General features: G+C 32.5%; 4 protein-coding genes across 5 annotated transcripts; 2 read left to right on the forward strand and 2 right to left on the reverse strand.

Moving 5' to 3' along the window:
- Positions 1 to 186: 186 nt before the first annotated feature.
- Positions 187 to 5,382, forward strand: SREBP (Sterol regulatory element binding protein). Its single transcript, XM_067358731.1, has 8 exons — positions 187 to 433; positions 888 to 1,433; positions 1,573 to 1,802; positions 1,872 to 2,268; positions 2,344 to 3,357; positions 3,462 to 3,769; positions 4,305 to 4,460; positions 4,597 to 5,382. The coding sequence occupies exons 1-8, from the start codon at positions 334 to 336 to the stop codon at positions 4,951 to 4,953; spliced, it is 3,108 nt and encodes a 1,035-aa protein (XP_067214832.1). The 5' UTR covers positions 187 to 333; the 3' UTR covers positions 4,954 to 5,382.
- LOC105673489 (piggyBac transposable element-derived protein 4) lies at positions 5,307 to 8,537 on the reverse strand. Of its 2 annotated transcripts, none has more exons than XM_012369143.2 (3): positions 8,266 to 8,537; positions 7,598 to 7,761; positions 5,307 to 7,459 (listed from the first exon to the last, which is right to left on the reverse strand). In XM_012369143.2, exons 2-3 carry the CDS (start codon positions 7,687 to 7,689, stop codon positions 5,752 to 5,754), a joined length of 1,800 nt encoding a protein of 599 aa, XP_012224566.2. In that variant the 5' UTR covers positions 7,690 to 7,761; positions 8,266 to 8,537; the 3' UTR covers positions 5,307 to 5,751. The 2 variants fall into 2 exon arrangements, with proteins under 2 accessions (XP_012224566.2, XP_067214838.1); XM_067358737.1 differs by lacking the exon at positions 8,266 to 8,537 and adding an exon at positions 8,093 to 8,217.
- A 240-nt stretch (positions 8,538 to 8,777) lies between these two features.
- Snap29 (Synaptosomal-associated protein 29kDa) lies at positions 8,778 to 10,989 on the forward strand. The gene is made up of 2 exons (XM_012369333.2): positions 8,778 to 9,226; positions 9,490 to 10,989. The coding sequence occupies exons 1-2, from the start codon at positions 8,963 to 8,965 to the stop codon at positions 10,012 to 10,014; spliced, it is 789 nt and encodes a 262-aa protein (XP_012224756.1). The 5' UTR covers positions 8,778 to 8,962; the 3' UTR covers positions 10,015 to 10,989.
- LOC105673587 (Cuticular protein 57A) lies at positions 10,985 to 17,004 on the reverse strand. The gene is made up of 6 exons (XM_012369334.2): positions 16,652 to 17,004; positions 15,844 to 16,024; positions 14,972 to 15,186; positions 13,034 to 14,366; positions 12,517 to 12,656; positions 10,985 to 11,469 (listed from the first exon to the last, which is right to left on the reverse strand). Exons 1-4 carry the CDS (start codon positions 16,664 to 16,666, stop codon positions 14,208 to 14,210), a joined length of 570 nt encoding a protein of 189 aa, XP_012224757.1. The 5' UTR covers positions 16,667 to 17,004; the 3' UTR covers positions 10,985 to 11,469; positions 12,517 to 12,656; positions 13,034 to 14,207.
- Between the last annotated feature and the right edge of the window lie 101 nt (positions 17,005 to 17,105).

Genomic DNA, 17,105 nt, shown 5'->3' on the forward strand with positions numbered 1-17,105 from the left:
ATTCTTACACTTGGACACGTGATTGATAAACTTTTGCAAATTTGTCCAGATGGATTTTATCCGATGGGTAATTATCCGATTGGTGGACAATTTTTTACATTTTAGCTGGCGGCATCGGTATTATGAGTTTTGCAACGCATGCGATGACGCAATATCATCCGATCTGTAACGGCGTTCGGATTGGTTCTGCCGCGGTGGTATGATCGTTTGTAATTTTTTAGTTATGTGCGTTTGACATATCGGTTCTGCTCGCGTGATCGCTACTTGCAATAGACGATTTACGGGTTTATTTAATGTAATTAAGTATTTAAAGCGATAGACAGAGCATATATAATGGCAGATCCCGGAGGATGGGCCCCGGCCCAGGAGAATGACTTTTCCAATTTTCAATCAAATGACAGTTTCAACTTGAATGAAGTCACTGGCATCGATGGTAGGTGTCTTGTTTTTTTTGATAAAAAAATCTTATACATCTTTTTTATACAAAATTCTCGACTGTTTGGAAAAGTCCGTGACATTGTTGCTTTATCAGCAGGCATATCTCGCCGATTGCAAAACAGGCATTCTCTTTTTGCCTCACCTTTTATTTGTCTGCATGTCATTGCATGCATCTGCAAAAGTAAACAAAAATTATATGTAATAATTGATTACATTAGTTAATAACGATGTATATTGTTTTAGCAATCAAATTTTATCGTACACAATGTTGTATAATTTTCTTAAATTTATAGTGCTGTCAAAAAATAAGAATTTTTGCTAGATTTTTAATTTTGGACTGCATCACACATGTGTACAAGTTGTTGAAGAGTGAAAAAGATTTTAACGTTTAATATTAATAAAAACTAATATTTAACTATACTGATACTTATCAATGTGTAATATTGCAGATCTCCTTACAAATTGTGAGAATGAGTTGTTGAAAACAGAACTTTTCAGCGATGAGGCCCTACTCTCTGAATTGGATGAACCTATGCCTATGGATGGAGATTTCAATTTCTTAAATCTTAATAACACTGACGAATTTAAGGATTTTAAGGATTTCAAAGATTCAACAATTCTTGAATCACCTAATACAAATGTTATGGTAACGCAACAAGCAGTGCCGGATAATAATCAGCCTGTTACTTATGTACAACAAGATGTCCCATCGGTACAACAAAATCGACCGCAGAGAATATCAGTGGCTTCAACAACACCTACGGTGTTTAGTTCACAATACACAATTCCACAAAATGTAAATTTCAATGTTCAATCACCGAACGTTGTAACCTTAGCTCCAGTTGCCCAACAACGACAACTACTTCTGCCAGCCAAATTGATAAAATCAGAATCTCTTGTATATTCGAAAGGCGCACAGTCCATTACGACAACTTCTGTTCCACATCAGATACATACTCTCGTGAATACTGCAAATGGGACGGTATTAACTACTGGTACATATATATATATATGTTCAGTTTATTTCCAAGAGATAGATTATTATTATATTAAAATATGAAAGATGTATGTAATTTATAATATCTATAAATTAATTATTGTATATGATAATTATAATTAATATGTTTGAATCAGGGATTCCTGTAGTGTTGGATACCGATAAGGTACAAATTAATCGTTTGAACACGGGCACGCATGTGGGTGTACCAAGAGTGAGAGAGGTGAAACGCAGCGCGCACAATGCTATCGAGCGGCGTTACAGGACGTCAATCAACGATAAAATAATCGAATTGAAAAACATTATAGTTGGAATCGACGCCAAGTTAAACAAGTCGGCAATTTTGCGTAAAACCATCGAATATATCAGGAAAGGATAATAAAATTAAAATTTTATCATTAACAAGAAGATTATCTTTTAATTTTTTTTTGTAATTAGATTTCTGCAGAATACTAATGCAAAATTGAAGGCTGAGAATTTGTCGCTGAAGATGGCTGCTCAACGGCAAAATCTTCGCGAGATGTTGGTCTGCGGAGAACTGACGCCTCCACGTTCAGATTCGAGCGAACCGTCCCTGTCACCACCACCGGCACCACTTTCACCACCGTCGCCGTCATCCGTGAAGGACGATTCGGACACACTGCAGAGTTTGCATCCTGTGCCAACTTCGTCCAACGGCGGCATGAGGGATCACACTCGATTAACGCTTTGTGGATTCATGTTGTTATTCTTGGCGTTCAACCCTCTTGGTATTCTCATCAACAATGTCGGGAGATTCAATTATGATTATTTAAATACAAAGTTGGACGGACGGACGATACTCAATTACCAAGGTAATTGTCAAGAAATTTTCCATGATTTCGATAAATCTGTTATAAATCGCTGTGTTTTTTTGTTCCCGGATTTAGATCAATCGGAATCGGACAAGCAGCTGTGGAGCAACATTATTCTTTGGTGTACCAATCTGATACTCTTGGCAGGCGGTCTTTGTCGATTGTTGCTGTATGGCGATCCCGTGTTACCCACCGACAGCAAGGTCTTCCTCGAGTTACGTCGCTGGAGACGTCAAGCCGAATTCAACATGTCTAAACACGAGTATAATCAGGCGTACCGAGATTTGCACCAGTGCCTGCAGTACTTTGGCCGATCCTTTCCGTTGTCACGTACGGAGATCTATCTTGCCACCACGTGGCAGATAGTGCGACAGGTTCTTCACAAATTATGGCTGGGAAGATGGATCATGCAGATCAGCAAGTGGCTGTCGGAGAAGTCGGAGCGACAGCAGGCAGAGATGTCCGCCGTTGAGATAGCCATCGTCTACCAGCACATGCTTTGCTTGCGCTTGTCCGAGGGAACGAAGGACTCGACGTTGTATCTCGCTCTCTGCGCCCTGAATTACGCGGAGGCCGCTGGCGAAAGTATACCGAAGCCGCTTTTGGCGGAGATATATGTGAATGCCGCGCTGTGTCTGAAGCAATCTTTCTTCCCGTACATACACAAATATTATCTGGGCAAAGCGCGTGTCCTGTTGTCCTCTTGCGCCGTTCCTGCGAAATTGAAGTGGATCATGACCGATGAGGGCGCGAGATTCTTGGCGTTGCAGAAGTGGCAATATAAGAAGCAGCCTGACAGCGAGTTCACTTCGCAGAACAGTAGAGCGGACCCGCTGTCGTACGCGGCTCGCGCATACAGGGATCATCTAATTGAGCAGTGCCTGCGCTTGCTGACCGGCACCGTCGGAGAGTGTCACGCGTCCTCGGTCCTCGAGTTGGGACGAATCATCATGGCCTCGGCGGAAGTGGACGCCTGTTTTGCGTGCACCGATCAAATCAACATAGCGAGTACGAGAAGACAGTATCTAAAATTGAACAAAAATTCTTTCAATTATTACGTAAAATTCCTCCATATTTACGTATTTAAGGGTGAATTCACAAATTAAAAATGTCAAGTTTGCACATTTTGAATTGAAAAGAAGAGGACTGCACTATCGTGCAGTGTAACTTGGTTCTCCATTTTATTTTTCCAGCGTGCGAGGATGAGATTGGATTATGGTGGGGCGCGGTGATTTGTGCTGCCGCAAGTTGGAGATTAGGCGAGGAAGACCCAAAGGCGTGGAGCATCGTTGAAAGCAAATTCCCGTATGAGAGAAATTTCCAAATCGGCGATAATAATAGCAGCAGCAGTCCGTTACCGCACGCTGTGCTCAATGTTCTGCAAGCTGCAAAGCATTCTACAAAGTTGATGTCCATGCGTTTCATCGATCAGGCGGGATTGCTGCTTGAGCAATCCATGGTGTACTATCATTGCAAGGAGCAATCGTCACAGCAAATCTTGGTAAATTATCAAAATATTTACGATGAATTTTTATTGCAAGTAATTGCTTTACCAATATGGCTTTTGTTAAACGTGAAAATAATTTGCTGAAACAAACAACTACAGTAGCGAAACTGTGTTAAACTTCACATTTTTGTGCTCGCCAAACGTACAGATAAAGTATTTACATACAAAAATATGAAGTATTTTACTTGTGTTAAAAGTATCAGTATATATTTTTGCGAAGGCAGCCAAAAACTTCAAGTTTTCATTAATCGAACCGTTAAACACTTAAGAGTTATTTCGTTTGTGTGCGTACGTTAAAGGTAACTTCTTTCAAGCGTAACCTGTGCTACCGTTTACCTGTTACAAGTGTGCATTGTAGTTGCATTGCATGAAATATAACTATGCAATACTCCTGCAGTGCAACTCCTGTGGCAGGTTGCAGCACCGTTATACAATAAATAATTTCATATATCTACTGTGTGAGTCGCGTATGTATCTATAAAAAGTTGCTTTAACCACACTAATCTCTATTACTCTGCTTATTTTTCAGCTTACACAGTTGTGGGTCTGTGACTGGCTTCTTGAGTTACGCACGACACTGTGGCAAGACCAGGATGTAGAATCAGAAAGATCTGTCGCAAGTATGTCCCTTGCAGGATTCCAGCGCGATTTGGCATGCTTGAGACAATTGTGTCAACATATCCCAGTAAGTGTAGATCTATGATTTTTCTTTTATTTCACGATTGTAATTTCAGTTAATGAAAATTCGTGCTGTAAATCGATAAAAGAAATTTTACCCTACAAGTTTAGTCTTTTTACAAAACATGTTTTCTTTGTTTCAGTCCGTATTGGCGCGCGTCTTCTTATACGAGGCTACAGCGCGCATTATGGCTGGTGCGACGCCGGTGAAGACTCAGATTTTGTTGGATCGAAGTCTGCATCACAGAAATTCACGATCCTCCATCATATGTGGAAAGGATCGGTCGCAAAAAGAGCAGAATAATAGCGAGAGAGAGCACGCAGTCGCGTTATGTCTCGCGTGCAGGCATTTGCCTACGTTGTTGTTAGCCTCGCCGGGAGAACGCGCCGGTATGCTTGCGGAGGCCGCTAAGACATTGGAACGGATAGGGGACAGAAAACGTCTTCAGGAATGTTATAAACTAATGCGGCAACTAGGCTCCGCAATCACTGTTAATTAACGTGTTGTGACACTTGGCATCCTTTATAACATTATATGATATATATGATAATGTTAATAATTGTATGTATGTGTGTGTAATATATATATATATATATATATATATGTATATATATATATATATATATATATATATAATATATATATATATATATATATATATATATATATATATATGTATATATATATATATTTTTTTTTTTTTTTTTTTCCCCATTTATTGCTGAGAGTTTTGCAATTATGTAATTTTATAATTTGTATCTATTTTGTAGATATTTATCTATAATTAACTACACAATTAAACAATTAAAATTTGTTTAAAATCTAATCGTAAATGTAATTTAAAAAAAAATGTCACTTGCATATATTTTATTTCTCTATTTATATAATACAATTATTTACAATAAACATTTCCGTCAACAAAATAAAATTTTGTCATCACATAATTACTACAATTATAAGCATCAATACATTTTCTTACAAGAAATTTTAATATAAATGTAATATATTTAAAAAATAAATATAAGCGTAAAAAATTATTGTACACTCAAGTAGTTTAGTGTTTATAAACTAACACTCTTTTTACATATGAAATTTGATACGGGAATTTTACATACGAGTTGTGAAATCTGAATTTGTGTTATCAGAGTAATAATAACAAATAGTAATAATGATAATAATAATTGTAATAGAATAGTAATCTAACAAAAATATTAATGAGAGACAATGTATTTTAAAAATATTTAAAAATTTTACCTATTATTGTATAAGCTATAAATTATAATTAAATATACACCGATTACGATGTATGAAAAATTGCAAAACAATCCAAGCAAAGAGCTGGTTTGTTAGGGCATTCGGTACAAGAGTAAACGGTATCTTTTCTTTTTTGGTTTTTTTTACAATTCACACATTTTCTTCTTTTTGCTCTGGATTCGTTTTCCTTCTTGACAATTTTAGGAGAATGGAGTAACAATTCATTTTCTATTTTGATACTATTTAAAGTATGGAACGAAGTGGGCGTTGGCGTTTTCAGCGTAGGTGTTGATGGAATTATCCCTTTGTGTTTTAGCAAATAATCGATTATTGTATCTCGATACTGCAGCCAACTGATTGCACAATTTGCATTTTTTTTATAGAGGAAAAAGCTATTTAGCAACAGTAATTGAAACATATAAATTCCCAATTTTTGATTCCAACGCAAAGTCTTCCCTCCACAGGGATGATACAAAAATGCTTGATCGACCATGTCGATTCCTCCCATGTTTCGCTTATACGCAAGCAATGACTTGGGAATCTTTTTCTTTCCACGTGTTCCCTGTATCTCCACAATTTCTCCTTTGTGCTCTGTGGAGAGCAGAAGAATTTCTCTTTTATCCTTCCATTTTTGAATTGATATGCCGTCTTCTGAATACGTGGCCATGAGTTCACCATTCTTCAATTTTTTTTCAATAATTTCAATGGGCACACCCTCATTTCTTTTCAATATTCCAGTGACGTGAATTCCATTGCTCAACAGTTGATAAGATAATTCAATATCAGTGTAAAAATTATCCATATAAAGCGCATGTCCCTGATGCAGTTTTTTAGCCATTAATTCATGTACTATTTGGGCGGCCTGCCACTTATCACTAATCTCATGATCTCTCGATACCGCACAAACTGATAATTTCAAAATCATTCCATCGGGCTCGCGAAGCAAGTACAATTTTACCCCGTCTTTGTACTGTTTACATGAAACGTGTTGTTTGAAAACTAAACAATCACGCCAGAGAACTAACGAGTCAATACACAAATTTCTTTCAGGATAGTAAACCTCTTCCATTGTGTTGTTAAATAAATCCACTGCTGGACAAATTTTATTAAATTTAGCCGGTGGTTCATTGTCTATGGGATTTTCATCGAAATGTAACATCCGCAGCAGTAGTTGAAATCTATTTCTGGGCATATGATCACGAAAAACGGTTAAATTGTACAAATAATTGGTTTTCCAATAATGTTCAATGCTAGGTAACTGAATATTTCCCATGTGAAATAACAGACCTAAGAAAACTTTAAATTCTTCTATATCTAAAGGTTTCCAAGCCTGTATGCGCACATTCTTGCTTCCAGTTGTCTTCTGAAGCACTCGATTGGCATTCAAATTTGTTTGGTCAATTATTAGTTTATAAAATTCTTCCGTAAAAAACAGATTAAAGTATTCTACAGGACTGTTTTTATCGATAACAGATATAGGTTTTCTTCTGTCTGTAAAAGAAAATTTTTTCAGGACAGATGGATCATCAATCCAGGTGATCAGTTTAGTGACGGATTCTTCCAAAATTGGTGATTCTTGGTTTATGGTGAACTCCTGTATTCCATCTTGTGAAATATCCACCTTATTTTCATCTTCTGAGGAACTATTATCCTTTAGATCACTTATCCATTCTTCGTCACTCGAAAGTTCATCAGGATCAGCAAAGATTCCGTATAATGCCTTTTCTGGAGAATCTACTTCCTCGGAACGTCTAAAGAGATATAATCATATGATTAAAACTATGAATTGTAAGTACTATGCCATAAATAATAAATGATATAAAAAGAAACAAATTATAAAATAGTTACCAATTTGAATGTTTATTTTAAATGTTTAAAGATATTTATACCTTTTTAAACTCTTTTTTGATATTCTTTCCTGTGGACTCATTTCTGTTACACTCCATTCAGAAAATGTTGATGGTTTTTCTTTTTGATCCATTAGTATAAAAAAATGTTGATCACTTATTCTTTTCCACAATATAAAAACAGCTTTTTGATTTAGATTCTCAATCTAGGGAGAAAGAACTTCAATTAGTTTATATTTTAATAAAATAAATTTTAAGTCTCAAAATTATAAAGATAAAAAGATTACAATATGCAAATGAATTGTACAATGTTAAAACCCAAAACCATTTTAATAAATAATCCAATTATGTAACTAGTAAAAAATAATAAAAAACTACATAATAAGTTTATCAAAAGAAGAAGTTATCAAACAAGACATTATTCAAAGTTTTATTTATAAAATTTAATTTTTTTTTCAAAATGTAAAAAGTAGTGAAAATTTATAACTCAATGATAAAAAATTTAAGAATTAATAAACAGTTTATGGATTAACTTACAGCTTATTCTTCGTATTAAATATGTATTATAATCGAATTATATATTGTTTACATTGTGTGTGTGTGTGTGTGATGAACCAAGGCATTCAGTTACGAATGTGCATATCAAAGCGAAAACTTGCAAGATTATCAATTAAAAAAAGTTTTAAAATAAAAACTAATAAAATACTTACACAGAAAATCCAAAAAAATTGAAAAGACAGTATATTTGATTTTATAAAACTATTGGTATAAAAATATTTGATGAAAACCAACAAACACCGATAAAGTAAGATAGCTAGAATGTGACCAGTCTTCAATGAAGACTCAACACGATCTGAGTGATCTGTTCAAAAATGCTTCAGGTGCTCTCGATTGAGAGACTTTTATTGCAGTGATTATTAATTGGTATTACTGATTAAAAAGTATGATATTGTATTGTATATTATAAATTCACAATAGTATAATGAACATGTGAATAAAAGAAAATATACATTGTATTTTAACATTTGTATCACAATGAAGAAGACATGCATCATACAGCACACAATATTCATTTCTAGTAATTTACTAGATCGCTTGCTGCAACAAATTGCATAGTCTGATGCAGGCTTAAGATTGAGTGAGATATGAACTACAAATCACCTATCTCTCTCAAATAATAAATTCTAACTTTCGGCTTCACCCTTGGATGGAGTGCTTGGTCTATGTACATACATCTTTATCCTTGACGCACGAGCTGTTCACGTCACATCCAGACGACTTTTATCGTATTGTGATATTCTCACAAAGCATGCAAAAGCAAGTGTCAAACAAAGAGGAATTTCGAAACTAGATTCAATTAATAATTCGCAATCGATATCTTGTACATCGCGAAAACTTATCAGCTAAATGGCGGGCCATAATTATCTTAGCAATCCAAAGAATCCGTTCTTTTCGTTGGAAGACGATGTGGACGACGAGACATTTCTGAGTAATGCACCAGCCAGAAATTACCCCGCGGGACATTATCAGAATTTCGATAATGATGTCATGCAGAAACGTCAAGAATTATTACATCGTAAAAAGGAAATAGAAGAACGCACCGTACAGTCTTCAGAAAGATCCGTCTCGCTTCTGAGAGATTCAGAGCAAATTGGCGTAGCTACTGCTGAGGTATGTTCGTAATGATATACCAGTTCTGCTATCACTACCAATATGTAGATAGCATGTCAGCTGATTTAAAATTTATATTGAAAACATGATTTATAATTATGGAATTACATTTTGCTTCTAATGTATTTTATTCTGCGTTTTTACATATTTATTATAATATGATACTAAAGTAAATATTTTATCACTCAAATAATTTTAACATTTTCATGTTTGCTCTGTTAATAACACATTTTGGATCTTATTCTTTAAACTTCTGTTTTTAGGAATTAATCAGACAAAGGGAACAGCTGCAGAGGACAGAAAAGAGATTAGATGATATCAACAGTACATTGAGATTTAGTCAAAAACATATTCAAGGTATAAAAAGTGTGTTTGGTAGTTTGAAGAATTATCTGAGTGGTAAATCACTGGATGCTCCGATACCATCAACGAAATTGTCAGAGTCTTCCAGTTCTGGATCTGTAACATCTCCTGCACTCTCTAATACATTAGAACAAGTACAAAGTAACGTGAGCAATTCATATTCGTTGACAAGAATGAGAGGTAGTTTTGACGACAACAATTTTGAAGATCCTAAACCAACTAATGATAAAGTAACCCGAGCTTTAGAGCAGAATCTAAATGAGATGAGTGGATCATTGGCGAGACTGAAGAATCTAGCAATTGGTTTGTCCGAGGAGATAGATTCGCAAAACGATTTGATTGATAATATTACTGATAAAACCGAAAGAGCAGATATAGTGTTGCAGCAGCAAAATAAAGACATGCTGCATCTATTAAAGAAATAATTGTCCATATCACACACAGATGTCTCATTCTTGTAATACTATAATATTAACTATACTTTTGCCAAGTATAGATGTGTGTTACACAACGTGAAACGAGTTTTCAGCATTGATTTATACTGTTGAATGTAGGGCATGTCAACCGTGCAATTATACTGTATGGTGTATTTTATAGAATTTTTCACAAGGCAATTGCAATCTTTGCAATAAAATTATAATGATACAGTGATAGAACGATTCTACATGAATGATTGTTGATACAACTGTAAAACTACATGCAATATCTTTATATGTTATGTAAGGATTTTTAATTGTCTCTCAAGATTTTGTAGCCTTTTAAAACAAAAACTGTGATAAGCACACATCCATATATAATAATTATGTTTTAAGTATTAGGTTTTGATCTAGATTTGCTATCATTACAGAAAACAAACATGATTTACCGAAAAAATAAAGAGATTAATAAAACTGCATATATATGGGTATATTTATAATAATAAAAAGTCATTATTTTTATATTATTTTTATTAGTTTTAAATTGAAAAAACACAACATTGATATAATTCATATTGATTCTTTTTTCTCATCGTCAAATAAAGATAGTTTTTTCAAGATGTTTTACATGTCTCTGATGTGAATCTCTACAAATTCTTTTCACAAGTTATGCTGATTTAAATCTTTAATTTTATACTATTAGTTTGTGCAATGTAGAGATATTATGTGAATTGTATATAAAAGACAGTTAACTGATTTAAATAAAAAAAGAATAATATATATAATAGAATAGACAATAATTGTGTATATAATTATCACTTCGTAATTTTAAGCTTTCTTCCTTTCTTTATGCAGATACAATGTAAGACTAGTTAATTATGAGAGATAATGATATTAATAAACAAAAGAAATGTATATGTGTATAAGTAAAAATGCACATACTATGACTGCCAGGATTATTTAATAAAACTCAAAACAATTTTATGCCAGTTTTGTTATTTATTAAGTCGAAATATATGGTGCTAATTAAAACATTTTGTCATAGTCAGAAATTCCTGGAAGATTACAAAGATGGAATTTGATCTCCTTAATCTTTTTTTGCCTGATATAACTTTTAACTTTTAATTATGCATTGTTTCTTTTTATTGTCAGTTTAATTTCTATGCATTTTTATAACTTTAGAATTACCTTGAAGGAATCTATTTCTATACTTTGTATCTTCAGAAAAGTATGGACTTATTTATTTTGCATAAATTTATTCATATATATATATATATATATATGTATATCTAATATTTGTTTGAATCTCGATGCAACTTGGGCAACAGAAGACAAACAATACATTTTCATTTAATTATAGTGAATATGGTGCAATTTTGGATTTTTTTTAAGTCAACTATGATTTCTAGATTCATCCACACTGCAGTCCATTGCCATTTATTATTGTACTTTGCTGTTTTCCATCTGAAACATTATTTACATTTCTATAATTAATTTTATTTTATTTTATTATATGTGACTTAAAGCTAATATAAAAATTGATATACTTAATTTGTTAATTAATTGTATATATTTTTAAATTAATTTTTATATATCTTAATAATGATTTTTAATACTTTAAAATCAGATATAAATATACCGATTTACAAAGGTCTGAGAAAATCGAAAAATGTATGTATGTAAATGTGTTACATCTATACACATTTGTTATCAAGAAAGATCTAGGTTTTCAATCCTAGACAAAAAGATTTATTTAATTGTTCTCTCTGTTGATTCTGTGGTCTGAGAACTGCGGCGTATTTCAGTATGCATAAAGTTCACTGGTTGTAATACTTTCTTTTTTGATGAGTTTTATGCATTAAAATCGTAAGGATAGTTTTTTGTCCCAAGTGATAATGAGAAAGCGGAAATCGAGAATCGATCTAAGAATAACTATTTCCAATGTCGATTAACTTTAATCAACGATTCAAACTTGTCGACAGAATTGCTAGCATGAAATATAAAATATCGTTATCGAAGAAGGAAAAAGTTTATGATTTTTTGACGATATTTTATTCGTGTTGGCAATTTTGTCGACAAGTTTGAACCGGTTTAATTAATTGACGCTGAAAATAGTCATCTTATGTATGTAAAGTAAAATTGGCTTCATGTGTATTAAATTATTTAAAAAAAGATTATAAGATTATTTGATTTAAAATATAATTAAACTAATAAAAATATAAACAAGGTAGGATAGATTTTTCTGAGAAGCCTTTTATTTTATCGTATTATTACATTGCTTATTCTTTGTATCATGATTACTCTAAGCTCTATCTATTCAGATTTTTATTTTATAAAATTAGCGAAATATAAATATGCATTAAAGTCTCTATGTAAGTATCACATAAATGCCATTTTTAAATGTCAATTTGAATGCAAAATTATTAGTAACAAATCGATTTTATGATTCTCAGAACTATCCAAACCGCATAAGTTATTATAGAACATATTATTAAGTTAATATTATTTTACCAATTTATGCAAATGTTTCTGTTTATTTAGGAATTAGGCATTGGTGTAGTTCTGCCTCTGCAAGATGCTATACCAAAAACTCCATATGGACTTCTGGATTTCCCCATATGGATGCTAGGAACTTTGAAGCACATTGTCGCCTAAGAAGAAGAATAAATAATAAAAGAATTGTGTACGTGTGAGTATGTATATGTGTATGTACAATATATGAATTTTTTTATCTTGCATTAATATTGAATAACAGAAATTTGGGAATAGAAAAGTAAAACTCACATTCCTTCAAATCTTATTCATCTTTCTATTCAATATTATAAAATTATAAAATTAATATAATGTTGTAATAATAAATTTATAAATTTATAATATAATTATATATATAATTTTTTTAACTAATGAAATATACTTAAGTGATTTATTCAGCACTGTACATATACGAAATTTCTTTCAATTTTACCACAAATTTTGAATAATATAAATTTTGCTTTTTTCTATACTTTTCGATTGTAATGATTCTTACCGCAATGCACATCAGAAAGAAGTAGAGTAGTTGGTAGAACTTCATCTTTCACCGGGACACTTACTCGAACTAATATTATGACTAGGTGCCGTGGCTGTTTTTATATTATCATGATACAATTGTGTTTATCTTCCATCAAAAATTGGTTGCGCGATGATGTTTCCGGTAGTTAAAAACGACAAGTTTTCACGTTATTTGCGCCGTTGATCGCGTGTGATCACGTCATACGTAAAAAAAAATTAAACGCCAAAAAAAAAATAGAAAAAATACGATGTGTAATAATTATTATTAGATGCGCAGCAGAATTTTGCTTGATTATTTCTTTGGGTTTTGCGAGATAACGGAGGATACGATACATAACAGTTGCACAACAATTTTATATCTATTGTAAAATTGACAATATGCGATTCATGCAGTTTGTTTTCTTTATTACTATCGAAGAACTATTGTGTGGAAGTGTTTACGCAGCAATACACATATGTATGGAAACAGATGATACTCGTAAAAATTGAAAATAATTAGTAAAAAAATGAAACATTTATTGCTTGATTTATCACAAATCAAAGGACAAAACAAATATTCGTAAAAATTTATTTTATTCGATTCCATGTCATTATTAAGATTTTCATTATTAGAATTTCTAATTAGCTTTATTTTTATTTATAATATGCATTATTTTTCCTTTCTGCTTCTACAGATAGGTAGATAACTGTGCCGTTTGACAATTCAACATTTGCTTTATATTATTCTTGTGATTAAAAACAGTTTATTATCTGCATAATTAATAAAATTATAATTGACACTGAGTGTGTACTGTTTTGCTGTGAGCTAATAAAGAAAGTGTTATTTGCAGTCAAAAACTTTATAGTAATTAGTTTTTTTATCGCTTCAATCAAGCTGGTAAGAGAGGAATCGTGACGGGAAAAATTGTTATAAGCATTAATCTCAGGCGACACGCAATTTCTTTTTGGTATATAAGGGTGTTTCATAATGTTTGTAGAAAAGTTTGGGTAATTAATATCTCATTTATTATTGCGAAAATTGCAAAACGGTAAAGAATTTTTCTGTTCAGTTTACCGCGTTCCACCTGTACACCAGCGTCTGTACGAACATTATGAAACACTCTGTATACTGCGCATGCCAGTCATGCTGCCGGCACGTGTATAAACTGTCATTATCGCGTCCGATGGTCGTCCACGTCGTTGGCAACGGAAGTCGCCTCGTAAGCTAGCCGTTCTGTTTCTCTTTGCGCAGCGATCGCCGCGTGTTGTTCTGCGATCCTGTGGTACAATTCATTATGCCTGTCCTTCGCTCTCGCCACGCTCACTGAATCCTGTGAATTGCAATTAAGCAAAAAACAAAATGAAAAAAAGTCACGCAAATTACGTGTGAGTGAATTAGCTAAACAAATCGAAGTATCATTCTTTATCAAGATAGAAACATATTTTATGGTTAGATAAATTGTTTCTTTATCCTTTTTTTATACTTTATCGTTTTGAAAATCGATACTAACTACACTAAAAAACTACACTAAAAAACATTTTTGCAAAATAGTATTGTTGCAATTTTGAACAAAGCAATTAGCAATGCGTTAATTCTATTTTGTGCGATCTATAATTTGCGACAAAAATCGAGGCAAATTTTTCTTTATAATATTACGTGCAACATTAAAATAGACGTATACAGAATACATATCAAAGATATGTATTTTGCGTGTGTGTATTCTTCAAAATGTTTTCTATTACACAATATTATAAACAGATTTCTATCTTGAATTCTGTCGCAAATTATAGATTATATAAAACGGACATTAAGTAAGGAAAGAAAGTCTTTCGAGATAGAACGTTAGAACGTTGTATGATTTGCTCGCATTAGACATGTTATAAAAACAATTTGCAAATTTGAATTTTATAATAATCTACTGTTTTATATAATTACCCGGGGCAGATTTACTGGAACATTATGAATGTTTGCCGCCGCAATTCTTTGATAAAGATGCAAATGTTTCTCCTTAGCCAATCTTACGGCCTCCGAGTCGACAGGTTGAGCGAGAGTGTCCTCGAAGTTGAACAAGGCAGGATGGAAACCATTTTTATCTGCCGTATATTCCACCGTTCGTACTTTGTGCTTTGGATCGATGTATGAATACGTCCCTGAAGAATACACGCGTATTTATTGAAATCATGATTGCCTCAACTGCGAACTAAGATTACAATCTTCTTTTCATTGAATTGAAAAATTATGATAATGTCTCCAACGTTTCTATTGTACGTTTATATTGTCTAACATAATACCAATCATTCAAAATAATTGATTTTTTAAGAGAAGAAAACGAAAGAAGAAAAAGAGAACACAATATGCACGATTTCAAATAATTTAATGTGTGTCTTGTTTTGAAATACGGATTTGCGTAGATTCATCCTTAATTTTGTAATCGTACTTTCTAGGCAATACGCATTCAAAGGACGTTTTTAATTTTTCAGCTGACAATGAGTAATTTTTTAATATATACACGGTATAAGAAATGTATTTTTCAAATAATAATAGCAATAATGTCTATCAAAAATTTGGATATTTTTAAAAGGTATTACAATTTCCTAGGAGAATCCCCAGAAGAAGTAAAAAAAATAAAGGCTACCCCTAAAATCGCAGTATACGTAAAATTGATACATATACACTACCCGTAGAAATCACGGGGTATTCAGCTGGTTAAGTCGTCGAAAAAATATTTTTGTTTTTTAAATGTCTTTTAGACATACGTGCTATCTGGGTTGAGACTTCTATTATGAACGACATATAATTGCGATTACCGTAAACAGTTCCTACACCATCTCCGATTTCTTGATGAACGCGATCGATGTGTCCCGGATATCGTCCTGCCTCGTATTGAAAACTGTACGGTCTTGGAGGTGACGGTATTGTCGTTGTCGAATATTCTGGTAAAATATGTAATACGTCCGCCAAGCAAATATTAATCAAGACAGCGGCGATCTAATTTAACATATAACGGTAATCTAATTTAAATATAACGGTAATAAATTGAACATATAGCGATAATTTTTGTTAAATATTTTGACTGTAATAGTTAGATCTTAAATTTTTTTTCGAAATAACGTTGATTTGATCCAGACACAAAATTTTTTAGAAAATTTATTCTTAGAACATATTTTAATTGATAACACGCTGCATACTACATAATTTTACATAACACTTTCATTGATCAAATAAAGCATCAAGTTCTTGGACATTTTAACGATGTATCCATTTATTGTTACGAAAAATTTACGCAGAGAACGCGAATAAAACTTAATACTTTTCATTATATTACAAATAATACAACAGCACTTCTGTGCATCAGTAAAATTCCACGCAAGCAAATTGTGAAATAAACTGGTTATCCTATCATAAAAATTTTATGTTTCCGAGAATTTTTTTTATTTAAGTGACTTATTCAAAGCACTATAATAAAGTATATTATTGTATTTGTTCAACAAATTTACACTAAAAAATTTATTTACATATAGAAATTTAGAGTAAAAAACATTTACACATCAGAGATGTCGATACCTCTTTGAAATATTTATTTTATTAATTAGTAGTAAAATTATACACACTTACAATAACGTATTTCATTACGAAATCAAGAAATCCAAGTTGTTTTGCCGATATTTTCACATGCGCGTTTTACCGTTTACTGCAAGGATAGTCCGTTGGTGAAAGTGTTATAAGAGATTGTCGAAAAGGAGGTATTGTAAAGGTTTCTCCACACCGATACAATTTCTATATGACGAATACTTACAACACATTGGACATCAAATGAGGTCATTAAAAATATATATGTAAATAATATTCATATTTATATTTATTATGCATGAAGATAAATCAGTCGATCGCGCAAATGTTATGAATTATTGAAAAGAATGCGCAACTCGTTTTTCCTATTCATGCATTTAATGTAGTAGTAATCCATAGAGTACTACTTTTCTGCATTTATTATAAAACTAAATATAATAAAAAAAGAATGCATTTTGGTTTTCAACTTGTTGATATAAATTATTGTTTATACTGATAG

Source organism: Linepithema humile, chromosome 7 (genome assembly GCF_040581485.1).
Source record: "Linepithema humile isolate Giens D197 chromosome 7, Lhum_UNIL_v1.0, whole genome shotgun sequence".
Lineage (NCBI taxonomy): Eukaryota > Metazoa > Arthropoda > Insecta > Hymenoptera > Formicidae > Linepithema > Linepithema humile.

Coding starts and splice junctions, on each gene's coding strand:
- SREBP (XM_067358731.1), top strand. CDS start 334: ATGGCAGATCCCGGAGGATGGGCCCCGGCCCAGGAGAATGACTTTTCC. Junction 1,434..1,572: donor TGGGACGGTATTAACTACTG/GTACATATATAT, acceptor TGTTTGAATCAG/GGATTCCTGTAGTGTTGGAT. Junction 4,461..4,596: donor AATTGTGTCAACATATCCCA/GTAAGTGTAGAT, acceptor TCTTTGTTTCAG/TCCGTATTGGCGCGCGTCTT.
- LOC105673489 (XM_012369143.2), bottom strand. CDS start 7,689: ATGGATCAAAAAGAAAAACCATCAACATTTTCTGAATGGAGTGTAACA. Junction 7,460..7,597: donor TCAAAAAAGAGTTTAAAAAG/GTATAAATATCT, acceptor ATATCTCTTTAG/ACGTTCCGAGGAAGTAGATT.
- Snap29 (XM_012369333.2), top strand. CDS start 8,963: ATGGCGGGCCATAATTATCTTAGCAATCCAAAGAATCCGTTCTTTTCG. Junction 9,227..9,489: donor TTGGCGTAGCTACTGCTGAG/GTATGTTCGTAA, acceptor TTCTGTTTTTAG/GAATTAATCAGACAAAGGGA.
- LOC105673587 (XM_012369334.2), bottom strand. Junction 15,187..15,843: donor TGGTGTAGGAACTGTTTACG/GTAATCGCAATT, acceptor TGTATTCTTCAG/GGACGTATTCATACATCGAT. Junction 14,367..14,971: donor TTCCAGTAAATCTGCCCCGG/GTAATTATATAA, acceptor TGCAATTCACAG/GATTCAGTGAGCGTGGCGAG.